This window comes from Sapajus apella, unplaced genomic scaffold (genome assembly GCF_009761245.1).
Source record: "Sapajus apella isolate SASKATOON/1434 unplaced genomic scaffold, GSC_monkey_1.0 scaffold73, whole genome shotgun sequence".
NCBI classification, from domain to species: Eukaryota; Metazoa; Chordata; class Mammalia; order Primates; family Cebidae; genus Sapajus; species Sapajus apella.
In genome coordinates this window covers 8,560,172-8,585,775 of record NW_022437013.1, presented here as the reverse complement: position 1 = coordinate 8,585,775, position 25,604 = coordinate 8,560,172, and the positions used below count along the sequence as shown (strand labels likewise).

At 35.5% G+C, this 25,604-nt stretch overlaps 1 protein-coding gene across 1 annotated transcript in view; it reads left to right on the top strand.

The window, feature by feature from the left end:
* Window positions 1-25,604, top strand: part of RADX (RPA1 related single stranded DNA binding protein, X-linked) — a 65,519-nt gene that overhangs the window by 17,432 nt on the left and 22,483 nt on the right. Inside the window, exons 4-11 of the mRNA XM_032250923.1 lie at window positions 3,959-4,067; window positions 4,270-4,361; window positions 4,467-4,589; window positions 7,832-7,936; window positions 9,047-9,211; window positions 10,718-10,878; window positions 11,756-11,925; window positions 13,391-13,464. Of these exons, the coding sequence (XP_032106814.1) occupies window positions 3,959-4,067; window positions 4,270-4,361; window positions 4,467-4,589; window positions 7,832-7,936; window positions 9,047-9,211; window positions 10,718-10,878; window positions 11,756-11,925; window positions 13,391-13,464 (999 nt within the window). The remainder of the gene's footprint in view (window positions 1-3,958; window positions 4,068-4,269; window positions 4,362-4,466; window positions 4,590-7,831; window positions 7,937-9,046; window positions 9,212-10,717; window positions 10,879-11,755; window positions 11,926-13,390; window positions 13,465-25,604) is intronic.

Genomic DNA, 25,604 nt, shown 5'->3' with positions numbered 1-25,604 from the left:
AGTTGGTCAGTAAATGAATAAGGATTTGTGGTACCATCACTGCCTTTTAGGTGTTCATGTTGAAGGAAAACTACTGGGATCATTTATCTTGGTTTATTTTTCATATTTCCACACATAGTTCCAAGTTAGAAGAACAAAGATGTAAATTTTCTTTTTGAGACAGAGTCTCACCATGTTACCCAGGCTGGAGTATAGTGACGTGATGTGATCTCAGCTCATTGCAACCTTCACCTTCCAGGTTCAAGTGATTCTCTTGCCTCACCCTCCCAATTAGCTGGGATTACAGGCTCCCACCACCACACGAGGCTAAATTTTGTATTTTTAGTAGTTTTGCATATTGGCTGGGCTGGTCTTGAACTCCTGACCTCAAGTAATTCACCCGCCTGGGTCTCCCAAAGTGCTGGGATTACAGGTGTGAGCCACCATGCCTGGTCAATGCAATTTTTTTTTTAAGATTTAATAAATAGAAGCCTATAAAGATGGAAATTCTATTGCAAAAGAAAGGATATATTATTTGTTGGATATGTATGGCTTTGCGTATTGCCATTTTGTATATTCTTCTGTATACCATTTACAAAATAGTTCTTAGCTGGCATACAAAAATAATATAACCTTTAAAATCTTGAGATTTTTAGATTGTATTACGTAATGCTTATTGATTGAGATGATAGCATCAAGTATTTTTGGTTTTGGCGGGCAGGGGCTATTTCTTTAATTAGGAACCCTAGCATTTTAGAGTTGGAAGGGAGCTTGAATATAATTAAGCGATACTATGACAATGAAAGTACTTTGGAATATGCAAACTATGGTACAAGGTAATATTATGTAACACAAACTTTGCTTGCTTATATATGAACAGATTAAAACTCATAAAGGTAAAGTGAATATTTTTTGTCACATGACTAGTAATAGGCAGAACTAAAAATCAAATGTCTTTACCCTGGTTTAAGCCTTGTTTGCTACACAGAAAGTTCTTAGAAAAATATAACGGACCAAGAATCAAAAAACCCAAATAACTTTATAACTATTAAAGGAATTGAATCAGCGGTTTAAAATTTTCCCACAAAGAAAATATCAGGCACACATTATGTTATAGAGAAATTCTACCAAACATTTAGGGAATATATCATTCTAAAACTATTCCAGAGAATAGTCTAAGAAAGTATATTCTCAAACTCATTTTTTGCTACCAATATACCCTTGATAATCAAAACCAAACAAGAATAGTATGAAAGAGAAAAATTGTAAGTCAGTGTCAGCCTTGAACATATAAACATATATAGAGATATCCTGAATGGAATATTGGCAAACTGCATCATGTTAAAAAAAAATCACATACTGTGATGAGGTTGCATTTTTCCTCAGAAATGCAAAATTGGTTTTACATATAAAAATCTGTGTCATCCACCACTTTAACAAATTAGATAATGAGCATCCTAATAGATACACAAAAAGCTTTTGTTAAAATTTTGCAACCATTCATTAATTTCAAAAAGAAAATAACAAGAGAAGGAACCTTCCTTAAACTAAGTAGGGGGCTGAGCATGGTGGCTCATGCCAGTAATGTCAGCACTTTGGGAGGCCAAGGTGGGAAGATCACTTGAGGCCAGGCATTTGAGACCAGCCTGTACAACATAGTGAGACCCTATCTCTACAAATATAAATTAAAAATTAGCCAGGTATGGTGGCATGCACCTGTAGTTCTATCTACTCAGGAGGCTGAGGAGAGAGGATTACTTGAGCTCAGGAAGTTGAGGCTTCAATGAGCCATGACTGCACACCACTACATTCCAGCCTGGGTGACAGAGCAATACCATCTCAAAAAACAAACAAACAAAAACTAATAATGGGTATTTACAAAATCAAAACCAAACAGCAAACACGATTCTTAATGGGGAAAAGTTAGAAACATTCCTTTACAAATGGGGAAAATGGATGCCTCCTATTATTACCATTTCTATTTAATGCTGTACTGGCTATCCTAGCCAGTGTGAGAAGACAAAATGCAGTAAAGGTATAAAGATTTTAAAGAAAAACGCAAAACTTTTTATTACTCGCAAATTAAATTTTCTAGAGAGAAAATCCAAATAACACAAAGTATTAAAAATATGATTATCCTTACCAAACTAATGCAGGAACAGAAAACCAAATACCACATTCTCACTTATAAGTGGGAGCTAAACGATGAGAACACAAAGAGGGGAAGAGCACACACTGTGACCTACTTTAGAAATCGGAGTGTGAGAGAAGGCAGAGAATCAGAAAAAATAACTATCAAGTACTAGGCTTAGTACCTGGGTAACAAAATAATCTGTACAACAAACCCTTGTGGCATGAGTTCACCTATATAACAAACCTGCACGTATACCCTTGAACCTAAAATAAAGTTTTAAAAATCAAAATTAAAAATAATATGATATTGGCAAAGCTACAAAAGAAGTCAACTGATTTTGTATATTCCAATAATAGTTAGAAATTATAATTTAAAAACATCATTGACATTGTCAACAATAAGTATAAGATGTCTAGAAATAAATATAAGAGATGTATAAGACCTGTGCAGAGATGAATATGACACATTATTGGAAGACATTAAGAAAGCCTTAAATAAGTAGAAATAAATAAACTGGGTAAAGACTGCATTTGCCACTACATAATCAATGAAGAATTAATATCCAACATATAAACAACTCTTACAAATAAATGTTTTAAAGACAAACAATTTAATAAAACAATGGCCAAAAGACCCAGGAGTTTCACAGAAGAGAATTTATGTATGAACCATAGGTATATGAAGTGTTGTTCAATATGATTAGTAATAAGGGAAGTATAAAATAGGACCACAACAAATTGTCATATCACTAGACTGACCAAAAGTACTAAATTTGGCCAGGTGCATGGTCTTACAGAGCCCCTGAGACTCACGTGCTTTGGGAGGCTTATTCTAGAGGATACCTTGAGGCCAGGAGTTCAAGATCAGCCTGGGCAACATAAGGAGACCCCTGCACCATCTCTACTCTACCAAAAAGTAAAAATAAATAGCTGGCCATGATGGTTCTAGCTACTCAGTAGGCTAAAGCAGGAGGATTGCTTAAGCCCAGGAGTTCAAGGCTGCAGTGAGCCATGATTGTGCCACTACACTCCAGCCTGGGCAACAGAGTGAGACCCTGTCTCTAAAAAATAAAATTAAAAGAAAGAAAGAAAAATTAGACAATACCAAGGTTTGGAGAGGATGTGTATCAATGGGAATTTTTACACATTGCTGGTAGAAACACAAATAGTTCATTACTTAAAATGATTAGGGATTATGCTATAGAGCTGAATATTTACATATCATATAATCAAGTGTTTCTACATCTACCTATAATACCTTAGAAAAACACTTGCCTGTGTGCACAGAGAGACATATAAAACAATTTTTTAACAACCCTATGTATAATAGTAAAAACCTGGAAATAATCTGGATGTCCATTAACACAATAATGGATAAATAAATTTTAGCTAATAAATTGTAGTATGTTAACACACTGGAATATTATTCAGCTGTTGAAATGACAAAAAAAAACTGCTACATGCAGCTAGATGGATGCACTTCATTAATATAATGTTGAGTGAAAAAATTAGTCATAAAATACTGAATGTAATTCACTCATATAAAGTTAGAAAACAAGGCCCAATAGGATTTTGTTTGGGCAAAAACGTGTAAGTGATAAAACCCTTTTTAAGTTAAAGAAATGATAGAACACAAAGTTCTCATAGTGTGGTTAAACTATTTAAACTGTGGTGCAGAGATAAGTGGATATGATAATGGAAGTAGAATAACGTTGATAATAGTCTAGTTCTTGAGTTTAGCGGTGGGTTCAAAATGTTCAGTCTACTATTTTGCTGTTTAATATATGCACATGTATATTATGGTGTGTATTAAACAGCATTCTAAAGTACCATATTTGTTTTTCAGAAATCTGTCTGAATCTTCGAGATCCCCCAACAAATATAATTATTGTTCCAGAAAAGCAGGTGAAACCAGAATGGAGGCTGCCGAAGTTAAATCACCGATTTACCACAAGGTATAATAGTTTCTTGTAAAATGTCTTAAATACTAATCTTCAGTCTTGGTTACTAAAAAACAATGCATTATAATTTGCTCAAAATCTACTCAGAATTAAGCTATAGCAATTATGTAGATATACATTTTCAAAATAATAATTGTAGAATGCTTTTTCCCTGTTTAAAAATAAAATATCAATTTAATTATTTTACCTTTTTTAGGTCAGAGCTGGATAATATGCCAGAAAATTGTATCTGTGATGTTATTGGCCTTTTAGTTTTTGTAGGAAGGGTCCAGCGGTCAAAGAAGAAAGGTAAGCTTTTAAAATTGAAAATCATAAAAAGGATTTAAGTAAATAATTTGTGTTCATATGTATATAACAGTTACCTTCTTTTTTTTAAATATTCTATTTATATAGAAAACCGTGAAGATTTTTGGTCATATCGCTGGATTCACATTGCTGATGGGACTTCAGAGCAACCATTTATAGTGGAACTGTTTTCAACATCGCAGCCAGAAATCTTTGAAAATATTTACCCAAGTATGCAATTTTTAACATTTTTATTTTATGTTTGGAAGTAGTAGAATTAACTTTTCAAAAAAATAGAGGAAACTGACTTACAGAAGTGGCATGACATTGAGTTGGCAAATTCGAGCGGTCTGACAGCATGTTTCAATCTTTTCTGTATTAATATCGTATTTAGTATTACAGACATTAACAACCATTGGTTGTCTATTCAGAATTAACTTGGGATTGAAACCAGTTTTTCAGAAAACAGGTCCTCTTATCAATTCTCACTGAAAAAAATTCAGACATTAAAAAAAGCTTAAGTTTCAGTAAGACTAAAACATAGGCAGTCAATTCAACTTTTTTCCATTTGGAAATTGATTAAGTAGATCCCATTAAAGACATCAAACACTTATATGGCATTAATTGGTAGATGATTGGTGGACTATGTAATTACATAATGACAATGGTAAGTATGATTCCAGTTGAATATTAGATTAATATTAAGTTGGTGGTGTTATTTATACCAGCTGGTGAGTGTTTCACTTTGGCTTACTTCAGCATTGACTTTCTCCCCCTGGATTCATTCAGGTATAAAATTATTTTTTCCATTAGTTTTATTTACTTGAAAATATTATAGGTTTGTCCTATTACATATTACATATAACAGGTTAGTCTTCTCATCTATTATGATAAGGAAAAATTATATTTAATACTTTTCAACAGTTTTAGTGCATATTTCCTTATTTAAATTTAGAACATAAAGCTATTTTAGATATGGTATGACATTTTATTATTTTCCAAATGATTACATGAATAAACACTAATTGTTACCTGTGTTAAATGCTTGGCCAACATTGAAGAAACTTTCAATATTTACTACATCCAATTTTTTTTTTTTTTTTGAGGTGGAGTCTCACTCTGTCACCCAGGCTAGAATGCAGTGCCACAATCATGACTCACTGCAACCTCCACTTCCTAAGTTCAAGAGATTCTCCTGCCTCAGCCTCCTGAGTAGCTGGGACTACAGGCACACACCACCATGCCTGGCTAATTCTTGTATTTTTAGTAGAGACAGGGTTTCACAATGTTAGCCAGGCTGGTCTCGAACTCCTGACATCAGGTGATCTGCCCACCTCAGCCTCCCAAAGTGCTGGGATTACAGGCGTGAGCCACTGCACCCATCCTACATCTATTTTTTTAAAACTAGCAATAAGATAGACATTGTAAAACACCAGGAGACCTAGACACCATATATAGGGCTGTTCTGCTGCCCCTTTATTCTCTATACAAAATAGTATTACACAACTCTGCTTTGTTAGATTCCACCTAGGTTTGTGAGATTAAATTTTAAAAATATATCTGACCTTACCCCAACTTTTGGGGGATAGAACAGAAAGAGAGTTGTGGCCAAACCAAGGCATAGATTTCCAAGACAAGTGTACTATAAACTCTGATATAACTTCTTTTAGGGCATAAGTAATTGACAGTGATTACTTCTGGTGATAATCCCATTGCCTAAATTTAGGTGTGTTTTATTGCCAGTTTCCTTTTTGTTTGTTTGTAACTACTGTAAACAACAAGCTAACAAGAATTTTGGATAAAGATTTCTCACAGAAACTTCGCCAAGCATATATATTCTATTTCTTGTGATAATGTGAAATGTATCCCTCTAAGAAAGGTATATATGGACCTTGGTGAGATTTATTCTACTATAATAGTTGACAGCGGTCACAATTTATTTTCATCTTTTGACCAAGAGTGAAGGAAAAAAATCATTAAATTAATGTTGAGTATTAAGGGGGCTTCAGGGATATGAAGAACAGCATGGTCAAGAGTCTTCTGGAATAATACCAAAATTCTTTGGTAGTAAGACTTTTTTTTTTTTTTTTCCATAAGAAAAGTGAAGAACTAAGGGTGACTAATACTGTGTGTTTACCGTGTATCAGATGCTTATAGATATTTTCTCATTTTGTACTCTCAATTACCTTTTAAAGAGTTGATGTTGTTATAAATTTTCAAGTCAGAAAGCAAAGTTCCAGAGGGAGTAAGTAATTTCCTGGATTTCGTGTAGCTAGTACGTGTGAGATCTGCATCTCAGATTTTTAGTGACCATGAATTTAGAATTAGAAGTTTACTTTTTTCTAAATTTATTTTATTGTTGTAAGAACACATAACATGAGATCTACTGGCTTAACATATTTTAGAGGTTTCTTTAATATTCCTATATTAACACCTTTAGCCATTAATACTCTTATGTTTGTAGTTTTTGAAATAAAGGAAAAATTAAGATCATCCTTAATATGAATTAATTCTTACCATTTGAACATATTTTCTTTCTTTTCATTGCTACAGAATAAAGAACTTAGTAAATATGAGACATAGCAAACGAATTTATAGTTGTGCTCTGGAGAAATTTTTATTCTCAAATAAGAACTTACCTTTGTGTGATTATAAGAATTTACATTTGTTTCTTCATATCCTAGTTTGTAAAACCATAGTGTTTTGGCATATAATGAGTTAAAAAAATTTTAAATGTTGGATTAATGAAACTATAATAACTAAATATCCTGTTAGATAAAAGCAATTAATAACTTTTGAAAGTAGTTGAAATCTGAAGACATTATACTCTCATTTTTAGATATTCTTTTTAGCCTATGAAGTTAGCAAGGTGAAAAGAAAATAAATCGATGACATAAGCCCTGTCATTGGCCTTAAAATATAATTAAGATAAATACATGAAAGATAAAAAATGCTTGCATAAGCAAATACAAATCAATAATGTATAGCTCTATCTGGTGGAAGGACTTAGAGTAATTCAGAGTTTAGTGTTAGCTAGGGTTAATCAGTGAAAGTATCATGGAGAAACTAAGCTTTTTTTTTCTCTGCAGAAATTAACTATTCACACTCAGTTGTGTACCCAGTTAAAATGACTTGCACTCTTTATCTGTGCAACAAGCAAATGACTTTAGTTAGGTGCAACTGTTGAACTTTCTGAAAAAAGGGGACTCTGACAAAAAGCAGACTAGTGTTAAGTCCTTGTTGCTCCTAGTGTGGTCACAGGACTGGCAGCACTAATAATTGCCTAGGAGATTATTAGAAATGCAGAATCTCAGGCCCCACCCTAAACCTACTGAATCTAAATTTGCATTTTAACAATGGTACCACGTGATGTTTTTGTTTATTAAAGTTTGAGAAGCGATGTGTCAGATCCTGATCTTGTTATGTTCTTTTTGAAATGCAAAAGTAATTTCATAAGTATTTTTATTTCCCAGTGGCAAATTTTGTGTGTACACAGTTGAAAGTTGTCAGAAATGACAATCAAGTACCTAAACTGCTTTACCTCACCACTACAAATGAGAGTGGAGTGTTTATTACTGGTGAGTAATTTCATTGTGTATTATTAAAAATATATTCTCTCTTCCCAGGAATCCTCAGTACATACTAACTTTCACATAATAACATCCAACTACAAGACAGCTTTCTTTTGACTTCTTTTGTTACTACAAGAATGCTTTAGCAAATAATTTTTGGCCTATCAAATACATTGCTTATGGATTACTTATGATTGAGGCAATGATTTTGTGACTCAGTGGAAAATTGTATTTATATCTTTCAGTCAACTTTAATTCCTACTTGGCATAGAATGTAGATGGTCATAAATTGCTTGATAGACTGAAGACCTAGTTAGGCCTGGTATCAAAATATGGATTCTGTCAACAATATTTTAAAATTCTAAATGAAAACAAAAATGAGTGGTGAATTTCAGCCCCAAGTTACTATGTTTTATTTATGTAGCAAGAGAAGTTGTTTCATTACTTGTCTGCAAGTATATTATTTTTTTCTATTCCCTCCAATAATAGGATCAAAACATTAAAGAAAAAAGTTTCCAAGTGAGAGAGTGAGGAAATAGTTTGGAATGAGAGATTTACCAGACTGTTACCATGTTGATAATTAAGAAATTTGTTAAAATTTCTTAGGAAAGGTGTAACATACATCTTTGTCAATGCATATCTTATTTTATAAATACTATCAGATGTGAATATGGCACTTTTAAGTATGTTTTAAGAACATAAATTTAAATGCTGAGCCATATTCATAGCAAGTTTCATTCATACATGATGCCATAATTTCAGGTTAATTCATAGTTTAAAATCAGTTATTTCAGGAGATGTCAACCATTTGGATATTTAGAAAAACTCAAATTGTTAGTTTTTCTTCTTCCTGTGATTTTTGGCATCCTATAGCTAGCTACAGTTTAGTCCACTTAAACTTTAATACACTGGGTGTCTGATTTCCCTCAGGATTTATTTACTGTCTTTGGATAATTATCTGCTACATAGTGAATAAGTGAATTTGACTGTTTTTTCTTGATGATAAAAGAGTGATTGTTTTAATATTAAACTGTTTTACATAAAAATATTCATGCAGAGTGTTAGAGTGACATTTTTATTTCTCATTTTTTTATGATTTACCCTTCCTGCAAAAAGGTCATAGAGGCCAGCCGTATACGTATGATGCCAAGGTGAAAAACTTCATTCAATGGATTAAAACAAAGTCTGATTCCGGGGAACAGAGGAATATGGTTATTGGTGGATATTACCCCTATCCTCCAGTGCCAGAAACATTTTCCAAGTATAGTAGTTCTATCAAAGGTACTAATGTAATTGTCAGTCCTTCCAAACATATTTGTAATTTATATATATGGCATATGCTATTTCAACTAGTCATCTTTATTCTTTTCTTTTATGGGGGTGGACTAAAGTTTAGCAACATTCACTGATAATAGCTTTGCCTTAATGCATATGCAAAAGTACATGTCACATATTTTCTATACAGTTTTCCCTGTATTTCACATGGTAGTCTAAAGATCAATATTTTGATTTTATCAGACTGGAAGAAAACAGACAACATAGGTGACTAATTGGAGATATAGATTAAGTATTCCTAATCAAAAAATCCGAAATCTGAAATGTTTCAAAATCTGAAACTTTTTAATCTTATGTTTTATTCAAAGTGACACTCAAAGAACTACTCATTGGAGGAGTTCAGATTTTGGAATTTTGCGTTATGGAAGCTGAACTGATAAGTATAACACAAATATTCTTATTTGTGACACTCAAAGAACTACTCAAGAACTACTCATTGGAGCAGTTCAGATTTTGGAATTTTGCATTAGGGAATCTAAACTGATAAGTATAATACAAATATTCCAAAATCCAAAAAAAATCAGAAATCTGATATCTTCTGGACCTATATATTTCAGACAAGGGATCTTCAACCTATAAATAATTTAATGTCACTAAGATCACATCTGATCTTGGTGTAGATCTCAACTCCTATGATGATACACAGAAAGACTAAAGATATCTAAAAGAGACACTGGGTGATTTGATATTCAGATACTGACAACTGTATTATGCTACTCTTGTGAAATGATATATATTGTGTTTAACAAAATTCAGTGCCACCTTTAAATTAAAAGTGATGCCAAAATAAATGAGATGCTGAATTTGGAACTGAAGTGCTGATGAGAAGCCTACTATTAATATAAAATTTAGTAGAATTAACATATGACAGTTTAACACAACCATGTTCTTTTTTAAAAAGCTATGAGATAATTGCACGGTTTTTGAAAAAAAAGAGAAATTTTAAAATGCCAACATCGTCGTCTAAATATCGGCATCCTCTTATACATCATAATGCTAGCAACATGTAATAGTGGTTGAAATAATTAAAATGTGTTTTTCTATGCAGTGGCTAGGTAACACTTCATAGTTTTTTGTTTGTTTGTTTGTTTTTTACATTTTTCAGCAGTTTATTTATTTTCCCCCATTTATTTATTTTATTGCATTTTAGGTTTTGGGGTACATGTGAAGAACATGCAAAATTGTGCACTTCATAGTTTAAAATATAACATGTAAATTGCATTTACTATGAACAATTTATTTTGCAAATGAAAAGTTGGAAGCCTGTATTCAAATTTAACTGATAAATGTATTTTGCCTATTTCACAAAATTGTATCAGAGAATGCCATATATAAAGTGTCTCGTTGTTAATGTAATAAGTTTATAATTTTGTGTTGTGAAATTATATTGCCAATCGAATTCTTATTTTTATGATTTCAGTTCTTTAAAACTTACCATTTACTCTTTTGCAGTTCAGTCGCTCTTGACAGCTATGAGTGAAGTCAGGAAGGAGATTGAAGACTTGCAGTATAGGGAACAAAAGCGCATTGCAATTCAGGGGATAATCACTGCCATAAAGTATATCCCCCATAGCAATGCGACTGAAAGTGCCTCAGCATCAGATACACTTCGGGTATGGTGCCAGAGAATTAACAATATTTCTCTAAAAGCGCTGTGATCTTGATTACAATTGGTACCTTTTACATTTTGTTCAAAACTCACGTGTATTGACTCTTAATGTAAGCCTAAGAGAGAATTTAGGTTGGTGCAAAAGGAATTGTGGTTTTTGCCTCTAAAAATAATGGCAAAAACTGAAATTCCTTTTGCACCAACCTGATATTTTTACTTTTTTGTTTGTTTTTTAAGGGTTTTTTTTTTTTGTATCATTTGTTTTATATCATTTATTTGGGGGCAGACTAGGCCAATAATGATTATAACCTCTGACATTTCCCAAGGCCCTCAAACTTGGCATCCTGTTTTTGCATTCTGTGTAATTTGAGGCTATCATTGTTGTTCTAAATTCCCAGGTGGTATCTATGACTACGTTAATTTCCTCCCTTTTGTCCAGGCCAGTACTACGGGAAAACTTAAGTTTTCTCTACATCTGGCATAGTAGTCTTACCCAAGTTCTATAACTCTTCTAGAATAAACGGTTTAGTATTATAGAAGTCGCCAGTTCTGGGATCTAGGCACAATCAAGACAAGTTAATTTCTCCCATTAGTTTATCTTTTTAAACACTATGTCTAGGATTATTAATATTTATATGGAAATATGTGTTTAATCCAGCTTTCAGATAGTAGTATAAGAAGGACTTTTATCTTCCTTTTAAAAAATAATGTAATAGCAGATGGGTTAGATTTAATCATTTGTATAAAAGCACTGTTATGATTTTAAAAGTTTTGCCAGAACTCTTCATTATTAAAAATGAATAAACTAAAATTAGTTTTTTATGAGGTCAGTAATTTTTGTGAATTAGTGTAAAATGGTTTCTCTAAATTATTGGTTTTAGAATGCTAACAGACCCTCGACATCTCAAGCAGCTAGAGTAGAAAATCAAGAAAGAAATGCTAAACGGTATCACGATGATGAGCCAATGAGTTCTCAGTGTATCCAAACTACATCTACAAATTTGAGTCTGAGCAATAAAATAAGAATTCTTCAAGGCCCACATACTAATCCGTAAGTCATTTATATTAAGTATATGTAAAATATATATTTTTTTCTTTTGGTTTATCTCTGTCTACCCTGTAAAATAAGCAATTATCATAGAAGCTGTATTAATTTGTTAGAGCTCCCATGCAAACTACCACAATTGAGTGGCTTAAACACAGAAATTTGTTGTCTCAAAGTTCTGGAGGATAGAGTTCAAGATCAAGGTGTCAACAGCGTTGGTTCCCTCAGGGCTGCGGAGAGATAATCTGTTCAATGCCTCTCTCCTAGCATCTTACTGTGCTGGCAATCTTTGCATTCCTTGACTTGTAAAAGCATTACCTCTGACTTAATGTTCACACGGAGTTCTCTATGTGTAGTATCTTTGTTCAAATTTTACCGTTTCTGTAAGGACACCAGTCATACTGGATTAGGGGGCCACCCTAATCCAATATGACCTCATCTTTACCAATTACATCTGCTATGATCCTATTTCCCAATAAGGTCATATTCAGAAGTCCTGAGGGTTAGGACTTCATCATTTTCTTTATCCATTCACCTGTTGATGGATTCTTAGGTTGCTTCCGAATCATAGCTATTGTAAAAGCTGCTGCAACAAACATGAAGTGCAGCTATCTCTTTGATATACTGATTTTCTTTCTTTTGGGTATATATCAAGCAGGGGGATTGCTGGATTATATGGTAGCTCAATTTTTAATGTTTTTAGAAACCTCCAAACTATTCTCCATAGTGGATGTACTAATTTACACTCCCACCAACAGTATATAGGGTTTTCCCTTTCTCCACATTCTTGTCAGCATTTATTATTGCCTGGCTTTTGGATTTAAGCCAATTTAGCGAGGTGAAATGATATCTCATTGTAGTTTTGATTTGCGTTTCTCTTATGATCAGTGATGTTGAGCACCTTTTCATATGCCTATTTGCCATTTGTATGTCTTTTTTTGAGAAATATCTATTAGAGAAATGTCATTTCTCATACAAGTGTCGAATCTTTTCCCCATTTTTTAAAATCAAATTATTAGATTTTTTTCCTTTACAGCTTTGTTTGAGCTCCTTGTATGTTCTGGTTATTAATCCCTTGTCAGATAAGAAATTTGCAAATATTTTCTCCCATTTTGTGGGTTGATCTCTTCACTTTGATTATTTCATTTGCCGTGCATTTACTAAGTTTTAAATTTGTGTCAGAGAGAATAAAAATATTTTAATCTTCAATTAATATTCACTAACATTAAATGTTCCCTTTAATGGAATAATTCTTAAAAGAAAATTTAAATCTATTGCAGTATTTGAGTTATAGTATATATGGATATTTTTCATAGTTATTAGTGTATTTTAATGCATTATTCAATAAACTTAACCTGTATGTTTTCTAAATTTATTGAATTAGAATAAATTCTGAATAGAACCAATTAATATGTTTTTCATTTGAGGCTCTTTTTATAACGATTGGCTATACTCTTCTTATCTTTTATAGAGTTGCTGTACCTCAACCAGGAACTTCTGTACAAGCAAAGGGAATTACACCAGGCATGCCAACCATCTTCAACCGTATGTTACTGTTTATTATTATTATTACTATTATTATTTATGAAAACTTTATGAAACATTATTGTATACAGATTACTATTTTTACTAAGCACAAGTAATACACCCTTAGAATGTATGCTTTGCATATAGTAATATTAGCTTAGGTCACTGTCAAAAGTGTATTGATCAATTGGGTATCATCCCAAAAATGAAAGTAATTATAAACAAACTTATACTTATCAATTTGTTTCTTTAGAAATAGTATAACTCTGGCCGGGCGCTGTGGCTCACGCCTGTAATCCCAGCTCTTAGGGAGGCAGAGGCGGGAGGATAGCTTGAGCCCAGGAGTTCGAGACCTGCCTGGGCAATATAGGAAGACCCCGTTCTCCACAAAAAGAAAAAAAAAAAAAAAAAAAAGAAATAGTATATCTCTTCTTCAAATGTACTATTTTTAATAGAAGAATAAGTAGGAAGTTTTACTTTTAATTGACAACAAATATGGATATCTCTTCAAAGTAAATTGTATCTCTTTTCTTTGCTATTGGGTTGACTGGTTTGAATTTTGGCCTCATTTCTGAAGTGATTTCGTAACATAAATTTTTTCCAGTGGATTGTCCTTACAGTGGTCTGGTTTAAATCAGATCTTATCAGGTAATTTCTCTCTGGACTAGACTTTTTAGCTTTATCTCCTTGCTTTGTTTTTGGTGTTGTTTTTTTTCGGTGTTGTTTTGTTTTCATCCTCCACGTAGACAAAAGTGATACTGTCATTTTATTGCATAATGCCTAGTTAAATTTGATGTCTCAACGAACCTTTCCAAAGTATTTGAATATGATTTTTGCTGACTGTTACATGATATAAAATTGGGGCATTGTAAACAAGTCCATTCTAAACATTTTAATTCTTTTTAAAAACATAATACCCATCTGTGCTCACCTATTAGATTTATGCGAGTTAGCTAATAATATATTTTTATTCATTTGTCATGTCATATTCTAGACAGATTATTCCCTACAAGTCTGAATATTTTGTCCAAAAGTTTCAGTGAGTGCTTTAGGTGATTTCAGTAAAAAAATGTACTCTTGGGACTTCTGGAGAAAAAGATTATTATTCTCAGCTAAGCATAATTTAAAATAAAAAAAAAGTTCCTCAGACAATGGATCTACCTGGACTCTAAATTTTAAAAGTGAAGGAGAAAACCATAATTGTTTCCGGGTTTTGTGATTCTCTGCTTAATATCCAAGAAAGCAATTAAGTTATATTCTTCACCTTGTCAGCTTGGTGATTAAACTTCATAAAGATTTCTATATTAGCATCTGCTAAGATTTTCCCCTCTGTTTTACCTACAGGGGATAATATGGTGCTTCTCACAATTATATAATTATAGTACAAGCCATTTATTGAGCATTTATGTGTCAGGCACTGTGCTGAGCTTTATGTTCACATTTTATCCCACAGGGAGTGGTTATTCAAAATTAATCTCATCTTTTCCTTACTATTCCATGCTGTTTTGTAGAAAGCTTTTGTTTAACTGTAAGTTAATCGCTCACTTGCTAACTAAAATTGAAAGATAGAGGAGGAGGATCCAAGATGGCCGTTTAGGAACAGCTCAGGATTGCAGCTCCCAGTGAAAGCGCAGAGGGTGAGTGGACGCCGCATTTTTATTGCCCACAGACTAGGCAATTCCCAGGCGGAGGAGCTCCACGGTCGCCAGCGCGGCTGTTTCGGCCAGCGCGGCTGTGCCGGCCAGCGCCGCTGCTTTGCCCCGCGGGTCTGCTTTGTCGGCGCCCCAGAGCAGCGGTTCTCCGTACAAAATACACCGGTCCATGTGCCCTTTAGGCTGGCGATTGGAGCCACAGGAAGTCGCCCATTCGCCAGTTCAAAAAGGGGACTGAGCAGAGAACCAAGACAGTAGATTACAGGGCAAAAAAAAAAAAAAAAAAAAAAGCGCCACAAACCTCAGTGCCGCTGTTTAAGCCAGCGCAGTGAGTGGCCGCAGGGGAAAACAAAAGACCCCGGCGCCTCTTCAACAGGCGACTGGAACACAAACTTAAAAAAGGCTCTGAGGCAGGGAGCCAGGCGATCAGGCTTGGCTGGTCCCACCCCCACAAAAGAACAGCAACCAGAAACTCTGGATTGAGAGTTTCACAGCAAGCGCAGCTGAACCCGGGACGGTCCAGCTCTGTGGGGGAGGGGCATCCGCCATTACCGAGGCAGCCCACCACAACGGAGATAGTCAGCCAATGCTGAGGCAGCCCACCGTTGCCAAGGCAACCCGCCATTGCTGAGGAAGCCCGCCATTGCCAAGGCAACCCCCCACAGCAGAGAGACTCCACCTCAAGAGAGGCGGGCCACCATCTCCAAAGCAGTTCTAACTACACCCATATAAACAGGACTGCAGGGAAGTTCACTCGGCAGCTGGGTGGAGCCCACAGCAGCTCAGCAAAGCCTCTACAGGCTGACAGTGACTAGGCTGCCTCCTTGCTGGGCAGGGCAGGTCTGAAGGAAAAAAAAAAGAAGGCAGCAGCATAACGGAAACTCATAAATAAAGCCCTCAATCCCTGGGAGAGAGCACCTGGGAACAAAAAGCAGTTTATGAGTTCTGCTGCAGCAGACCTAAACGTACCTGCCCAGCAGCTCTGAATGAACAACAGAGCTCACAGCTCACCATTTGAGCTCCTATAAAGAAGAGACTGTCTCCTCAAGCAGCGCCCTGACCCCTATATATCCAAAGAGGCACCTCATAAAGGAGAGATCAGATTGACACTAAGCGAGTATCCTTCTGGGACAAAGATAGCAGAGGAGGAAAACTGGTGACAACCCTAACTGTTCAGCAGCTGCTGCAGGTGAACCCAAGGCAAGCAGGTCCTGGAGTGAACCTCAGCAGACCTACAGCAGAAGGGCCAGACTGTCAGAAGGAAAACCAAGAAACAGAAATAACCTCATCATCAAAAAAACAGAACGTCAATCTGAAAGATTTGAGACCCAATCTGAAAGCCAGCAACTACAAAGTCGACAGGTGGATAAATCCTTAAAGATGGGAAGAAACCAGCGCAAAAAGGATGAAAACGCCTGAAACCAGAACACCTTTCCTCCTACAAGGGATCACAACTCCTCACCAGCAAGGGAAAAAGGTTGGAGGGAGAATGAGTGTGATGAAATGACAGAATCAGACTTCAGAAGGTGGGTAGTAAGAAACTTGTGTGAACTTAAAGAACATGTTCTAACCAAATGCAAAGAAACTAAGAACGTTGAAAAAAGATTTGACGAAATGCTAACGAGAATGGACAAAATAGAAAACAATATAAGTGAATTGATGGAGCTGAAAAACGCAACACGAGAACGTCGCGAAGCATGCACAAGTATCAACAGCCGAATAGACCAAGCAGAAGAAAGGATATCAGAGGTCGAAGATCAACTCAATGAAATAAAACGGGAAGGCAAGACTGGAGAAAAAAGGGTAAAAAGGAATGAACAAAATCTCCAAGAAATGTGGGACTATGTGAAAAGACCTAATCTACGTTTGATAGGCGTACCTGAATGCGACGAAGAGAATGAATCCAAGCTGGAAAATACTCTTCAGGATATTATCCAGGAAAACTTCCCCAACCTAGCAAGGCAGGCAAACATTCAAGTCCAGGAAATACAGAGAACACCACAAAGATATTCGTCAAGAAGAGCAACCCCAAGGCACATAATCGTCAGATTCACCAGGGTTGAAATGAAGGAGAAAATACTAAGGGCAGCCAGAGAGAAAGGTCCGGTTACCCACAAAGGGAAGCCCATCAGACTCACAGCAGATCTCTCAGCAGCAACCCTACAATCCAGAAGAGAGTGGGGGCCAATATTCAACATCCTTAAAGAAAAGAACTTTCAACCCAGAATCTCCTATCCAGCCAAACTAAGCTTCATAAGTGAAGGAAAAATAAAATCCTTTGGGAACATGCAAGTACTCAGAGATTTCGTCACCACCAGGCCAGCTCTATGAGAGCTCCTGAAAGAGGCTCTACACATATAAAGGAACAACAAGTACCAGCTCAACTAAAGGGCAAAACACCCAGCTAGCACCAAAATGGCATTATCAAATTCGCACATAACAATATTAACCCTAAATGTAAATGGACTAAATGCCCCAATCAAAAGACACAGACTGGCAAATTGGATAAAAAGACAAAACCCATCGGTGTGCTGTATCCAGGAAACCCATCTCACATGCAAGGATACACTAAGGCTCAAAATAAAGGGATGGAGGAAGATTTACCAAGCAAAGGGAGAGCAAAAAAAAGCAGGAGTTGCAATTCTCATCTCTGATAAATTAGACTTTAAAGCAACAAAGATCATAAGAGACAAAGAGGGACATTACATAATGGTAAAAGGATCAATGCAACAAGAAGAGCTAACGATCCTAAATATATACGCACCCAATACAGGAGCACCCAGATACATAAGGCAAGTTCTTAATGACTTATAAAGAGACTTAGACTCCCACACAATAATATTGGGAGACTTTAACACCCCATTGTCAATATTAGACAGATCAACCAGACAGAAAATTAACAAGGATATCCAGGACTTGAACTCAGACCTGGAACAAGCTAACCTAATAGACATTTACAGAACTCTCCACCCAAAATCCACAGAATATACATTCTTCTCAGCACCGCATCACACCTACTCTAAAATTGACCACATAATTAGGAGTAAATCACTCCTCAGCAAATGCAAAAGAATGGAAATCGTAACAAATAGTCTCTCAGACCACAGTGCAATCAAGTTAGAACTCAGAATTCAAAAACTAACCCAGAACCGCACAGCTTCATTGAAACTGAACAATTTGCTCTTGAATGTTGACTGGATAAACAATGAAATGAAGACAGAAATAAAGATGTTCTTCGAAACCAACGAGAATGAAGACACAACATACCAGAATCTCTGGGACACATTTAAAGCAGTCTCTAGAGGAAAATATATAGCAATAAGTGCCCACATGAGAAGCAAGGAGAGATCAAAAATTGACACCCTACTGTCAAAACTGAAAGAGCTAGAGGAGCAAGATCAAAAAAACTCAAAGTCTAGCAGAAGACAAGAAATAGCTAAGATCAGAGCAGAACTGAAGGAGATAGAGACAGAAAAAACCCTTCAAAAAAACCAATAAATCCAGGAGCTGGTTTTTTGAAAAGATCAACAAAATAGAGAGACCACTAGCCAGATTAATAAAAAAGAAAAGAGAGAATAACCAAATTGATGCAATAAAAAACGATAAAGGGGATATCACCACAGATTCCACAGAAATTCAAACCATCATCAGAGATTATTACAAACAACTCTATGCACACAAACTAATAAACCTGGAAGAAATGGATAAATTCCTGGACACTTGCCTCCTGCCAAGCCTAAACCAGGAAGAAGCCGAAACCCTGAACAGACCCATAACAAGGTCTGAAGTTGAGGCAGCAATTAAGAGCTTACCACCCAAAAAAAGCCCAGGTCCAGATGGGTTCACAGCTGAATTCTACCAGACGCACAAAGAGGAGCTGGTACCATTCCTTCTGAAACTATTCCAAACAATACAAAAAGAGGGAATTCTTCCCAAATCATTTTATGACACCAACATCATCCTGATTCCAAAACCCAGCAGAGACTCAACAAGAAAAGAAAACTTCAGGCCAATATCCATGATGAACATAGATGCAAAAATCTTCAATAAAATACTGACGAGCCGATTGCAACAGCACATCAAAAAGTTTATCTACCATGATCTAGTAGGCTTCATCCTGGGGATGCAAGGCTGGTTCAACATACGCAAGTCTATAAACGTAATCCACCACATAAACAGAACCAAAGACAAAAACCACATGATTATCTCAATTGATGCAGAGAAGGCCTTTGACAAAATTCAACAGCCCTTTATGCTAAAAACCCTCAATAAGCTAGGTATTGATGGAACGTATCTCAAAACAATAAAAGCTATTTATGACAAACCAACAGCCAATATCATACCGAATGGACAAAAACTGGAAGCATTGCCCTTGTAATGTGGCACCAGACAAGGATGCCCTCTCACACCACTGCTATTCAATGTAGTATTAGAAGTTCTAGCCAGAGCAATCAGGCAAGAAAAAGAAATAAAGGGCATTCAAATAGGAAAGGAGGAAGTCAAATTGTCTCTATTTGCAGACGACATGATTGTATATCTACAAGACCCCATCGTCTCAGCCCCAAATCTCCTGAAACTGATAAGCAAGTTCAGCAAAGTCTCAGGATACAAAATCAATGTGCAAAAATCACATGCATTCCTATACACCAATAACAGACTTAAAGAGATCCAAATCAAGAACACACTTCCATTCACAATTGCCACAAAGAGAATAAAATACCTAGGAATACAACTAACAAGGAACGTAAAGGACCTCTTCAAGGAGAACTACAAGCCACTGCTCAACAAAATAAGAGAGGGCGCAAACAGATGGAGAAACATTCCATGTTCATGGTTAGGAAGAATCAATATCGTGAAAATGGCCATACTGCCCAAAGTAATTTACAGATTCAATGCTATCCCCATCAAGCTACCAATGACCTTCTTCGCAAAATTGGAAAAAACCACCTTAAACTTCATATGGAACCAAAAGAGAGCCTGCATAGGCAAGTCAATTCTAAGCAAAAAGAACAAAGCGGGAGGCATCACACTACTGGACTTCAAACTATACTACAAGGCTACAGTAATCAAAACAGCATGGTACTGGTACCAAAACAGAGATATAGACCAATGGAACAGAACAGAGGTCTCGAAGGCAACACAACATATCTACAACCATCTGATCTTTGACAAACCAGACAAAAACAAGCAATGAGGAAAGGATTCCCTGTTCAATAAATGGTGTTGGGAAAGCTGGCTAGCCATGTGCAGAAAGCAGAAACTGGACCCCTTCCTGACAACTTACACTAAAATTAACTCCAGATGGATTAAAGACTTAAACATAAGACCTAACACCATAAAAACCCTAGAAGAAAATCTAGGCAAAACCATTCAGGACGTAGGTGTAGGCAAGGACTTCATGACCAAAACACCAAAAGCATTGACAACAAAAGCCAAAATAGACAAATGGGACCTAATCAAACTCCACAGCTTCTGCACAGCAAAAGAAACAGTCATTAGAGTGAATCGGCAACCAACAGAATGGGAAAACATTTTTGCAGTTTACCCATCTGACAAAGGGCTGATTTCCAGAATTTACAAAGAACTAAAACAGATTTACAAGAAAAAAACTAACAAGCCCATTCAAAAGTGGGCAAAGTATATGAACAGACACTTTACAAAAGAAGACATATGTGAGGCCAACAAACATATGAAAAAATGCTCATCATCACTGGTCATCAGAGAAATGCAAATCAAAACAACATTGAGATACCATCTCATGCCAGTTAGAATGGCGATCATTAAAAAATCTAGAGACAACAGATGCTGGAGAGGATGTGGAGAAATAGGAACACTTTTGCACTGTTGGTGGGAGTGTAAATTAGTTCAACCATTGTGGAAGACAGTGTGGCGATTCCTCAAGGACCTAGAAATAGAAATTCCATTTGACCCAGCAATCCCATTACTGGGTATATATCCAAAGGATTACAAATCATTCTACTATAAGGACACGTGCACACGAATGTTCATTGCAGCACTGTTTACAATAGCAAAGACCTGAAACCAACCCAAATGCCCATCGACGATAGACTGGATAGGGAAAATGTGGCACATATACACCATGGAATATTATGCAGCCATCAAAAACGATGAGTTTGTGTCCTTTGTAGGGACATGGATGAACCTGGAAACCATCATTCTCAGAAAACTGACAGAAGAGCAGAAGATCGAACACCACATGTTCTCACTCATAGGCGGGTGTTGAGCAATGAGAACACATGGACACAGGGAGGGGAGCACTACACACTGGGGTCAGTTGGAGGGAAATAAGGGAGGGACGGTGGGGCGTGGGGAGCTGGGGAGAGATAGCAAGGGGAGAAATGCCAGATGTAGGTGATGGGGAGGAAGGCAGCAAATTACACTGCCACGTGTGTACCTATGCAACAATTTTGCATATTCTTCACATGTACCCCAACACTTAAAATGCAATAAAATAAATAAATGGGGGAAAAGGAAAAAAAGAAAGAAAGATAGAATTGATTGAGTCTTAGGCTAGAGAAAGAAAGAAATCCAAGAATAGCCTGACAGACCAATAGCAAAAGGGAAAATTGCGTTCTGGTAAATCTGGTCAATTGAAAACTCGCAAAAGAAAAACATTGTAAGTGTATAATTAAGCTCAAAGCAAGAATGAAAAATCACCAAGTGCCAGAAACAAATAAGAAATTTAAATTTAATAGTGAGTAGGAGCCAAAATTAAAAGTGTCCATGAGCATTTCAGAACTACATAGAAGCCTTAATTTTCATGGCCTGAGGTATAATAACCACATGGGAAGGAGAGTCCAGACCGCAGGCCTCCTGCTTGTGTAGTAGTAGAACTAATGTAAAGTTGGAAGGTTATGGAAGGCCAGAAAAATTGTAACCATCAGTGTAGAGAAGTATCAAAGAGCTTCCTGTGTCTCCTGGGCAATGGGTAAGAAAAAGTCATCTGAGAGAAAGTGGAATCCCAGACCTGTGCAGCATGGAAGTGTAGTTGCAGTTCACATGACTAAAATAGTGAGGCTGATGAACTAAGGAGTAAACACTATTATCTGGTCCAAAATCAGTGAAATCAAGACCCTAAGGTCTAGATAAAGGCAGCTGTGAAACTTCCTGAAAGGGAGGTTTCTTGTAACCTAAGGTGCTTGGGATTCCCTTGGAAAACCATGTCTACAGAAAATGGATTCATGGTTAAAAATTACAAACTTCCAAGTAAATGAGCTACTACCGTAAGGCAATGTGATCAGATGTAACACATGGAAGAATTTATACTGCAGGAACTAGAAACACTAGGCCAATCAGAATGAGGCTTTTAAACATATGGTTTTTATTTTTATAAATTTTTGTATAGAGATAGGGTCTCACCATGTTTCCCAGATTGATCTCAAACTCCTGGCCTCAACTGATCCTCCAGCCTCAGCCTCCCAAAGCACTGGGAATACATGTGTGAGCCACCACACCCAGCTCTAAAATAAACATGTTTAAAAAGTTAAAGGAATAAATAAAAATCAGTAAGTCAGAAACAGATTAATATGAAGAAGGAACTGACATATGTGAAAAAGGTATCCACACACACTTATCAGTGGAGGATGAGCTGAAGAGTAGATAAACACAGATGAAAAAATAATTTAGTGTATTTGGAGGTACTGAGGAAATCACACAAGAGAGTGGTAAAGAGTTTAGAAAGGTAAAATAGAAGTTGAGAGACATAGTGGATAGGATGAGAAAGTCCAATTTATACCTAATAAATGTTCAGGAGGACAGAGCAGAGATCATTAAGAAGAAGCAGTATCTTAAGAGGGAATTTTTTTTCAAAATTACGTATATATATATATATATATATATATATATGTATTATTAAATTGAAGGATCACAGTGAATTCTGAGTAGAATAAAAATAATCTCTATCTAGACAAACATATGATATGTGACAAATGATACAGACCATGGTAGTGAACCTGCAGATCATCAAAGATAAACATCCTTAAAAACTACCAAAGATAAAAGACAGATTTATCTACACAGAAAACAAAAATAGACGGAAAAATTTCCCAACAACAATAAATGCTTTAGGCAGTGAAATAATGTCTTCAAAGTGTTGAGATAATACCTAACCTGGAATTTTATGTCTACCTAAACAATCAAGCAAGAGTGAGGGTGAAATAAAGATATTTGCAGATAGAGACTAAAAGAGTTAGAACTTGTAGAGTTTCAATGAATGAATCACTAAAGAATTCTGTGAGATGGAAAATGAAACCAAAAGGATATATTAGAATGTAAGAAGCAATGGTAAGCAAAGAAGTTGGTAACATATTGATAAATATAAATAAATATATGCAGTAGAAATTAATAACTATGGTAACAAATTATTTCACGGGATTTGAAACAAAGTAGAATGAAAATATAATTTAAAGTCAAATGGATAGAAAGATGAGAATTAAGGCATTCTAAGATCATCGTATCTTTATGGAAAATAGTAGAGATTTATTTACCGCAGGCTTTGTAAATTTGAACATGTTGAGTTAAAAATTTAAGATCAAGCTGAAAGAATAGGATAGAATGTATAACTTCTGAAGCAGTACAGAAAAGAAAGGGGGGAATTATGAAATTTTTTTCAGGGCAGTAAGGGCAGAAAAAAAGGGGGAAAAAGTAAAGAAAAAGCATGACAAATATAAAACACGGGCTGAGTATGGTGGCTTATGTCTGTAATTCCTCCGCTTGTGGAGTCTGAGACAGGAGGGTCACTTGAGGCCAGGAGTTCAAGACCAGCCTGGGTAACATAAAGAGACTTCATCTCTATTTTTTTCTTTAAGATAAAACACAAAATAATATAGCTGAGATAATTCTGAATCATCAGCAATTTCAATAAATGTAAACATATTAAACTTTCATATTTCAATCTTAAAAATTAATCCAATTACATCCTACATATAAGAGACACACTTAAGCCTGGTGCAGCTGCATGCACCTATAGTCTCAGCTACTCAGGAAGATGAAGCAGGAGGATCACTTGAGTCCAGGAGTTTCAGACTGTAGTGTGCTGTGATTGTGTCTATGAATAGCCACTGCACTTTAGCCTAGGCAACATAGTGAGAATCTCAAAAAATATATATATTTTTAAGAGAGAGACATACTTAAGCAAAATTATATGACAGGCTGAAAATAAAGGAATGGCAAAATATATGCCTGATATATACTAACCAAGAGAAAAGTGGTATAGCAATATTCTTGTGAAGTAAATAGAATTTAAGGTAAAAACTGTAAGTAAAGAGGGACAATATAGGATATATAGGATGATAAATGGACATTCCACTAAAAAGATAATAGCAATCATAAATGAATACAACATATAATACAATCTTAAAAAGGTAAATAACTTGGTAGATTTTAAAAGAGCAGTTGATGCACATAGCAATCATGGTGCACTACTCTCAGAATAATAGAACAAGGAGACAAAAGCATCATTAAATGCACACACATGCACACATGCTACTGAAAAGCAGGATAAAAGAAATTTTAAAAGAAGCCAGAGAAAAGAAAAAAAAAAAAAGACACATAAGTCACAAAGGAGCAAAGACAATCATGACAGCAGTTTTCACTTAAGAAAATGTATAATCGTAGTGCACACTTGTAGTTCCAGCTACTTGGGAAGCTGAGGCTGGAGAATCGCTTGAACTGGGGAGGTGGAGGTTACAGTGAGCCCAAGTCACACCACTGCACTCCAGCCTGGGTGACAGAATGAGATTCTGTCTAAAAAAAACCCTGTAAACCTAGAATCCTATACACAGTGAATATAAGGCATAAAGACAAAAGCTGAGATAATTCATCACCACAGTGAAAGATATTAAAGGAAGTTCTTCAACCAGAAAACATATAACACCTGATAGATATTTTGATCTAAATAAAGGAAGATAAAGCACTAGAAATAGTAAATATGTGGGTAAAATAAAATATATTTTCTCATTTTTCTTTTAGATCAGAAATCATAAAAATTTATTGTGGAGTTTATAGTTTATATAAAAGTAAAGTGTTATAAAAAATAGCATGATGACTGGAGGGAATATGGAAATACACTTTTCTAAAATTCTTACACTATATGCATGAAGTTGCATAACATCATTTGAAGGTTGATTATAGTAAATTAATGTTGTATATTATAGACTTTAGAGAAAACACAAAAAAAAATGTAGCTAGTCAATAGCAGGGCTTAATGTGATTGTTTTTTTAAACATTCAATCCAAGAAAAGGTAGGAAAAGAGAAAAGTGATCTAAGGAATAGATGAGTCAAAGAGAAAGAACAGCAAAGTAGCAAATTTAAGCTCTTCCATGGTTAGTTACAGGCATACCTCAGAGATATTGTGTGTTCAGTGCCAAACCATTAGAATAAAGTGAAAATTGCAATAGAGCAAATCACACAAATTGTTGAGTTTTTCAGTACATATAAAAGTTATGTTTACATTCTAATAAGTATGCAATATCATTGTGTCCAAA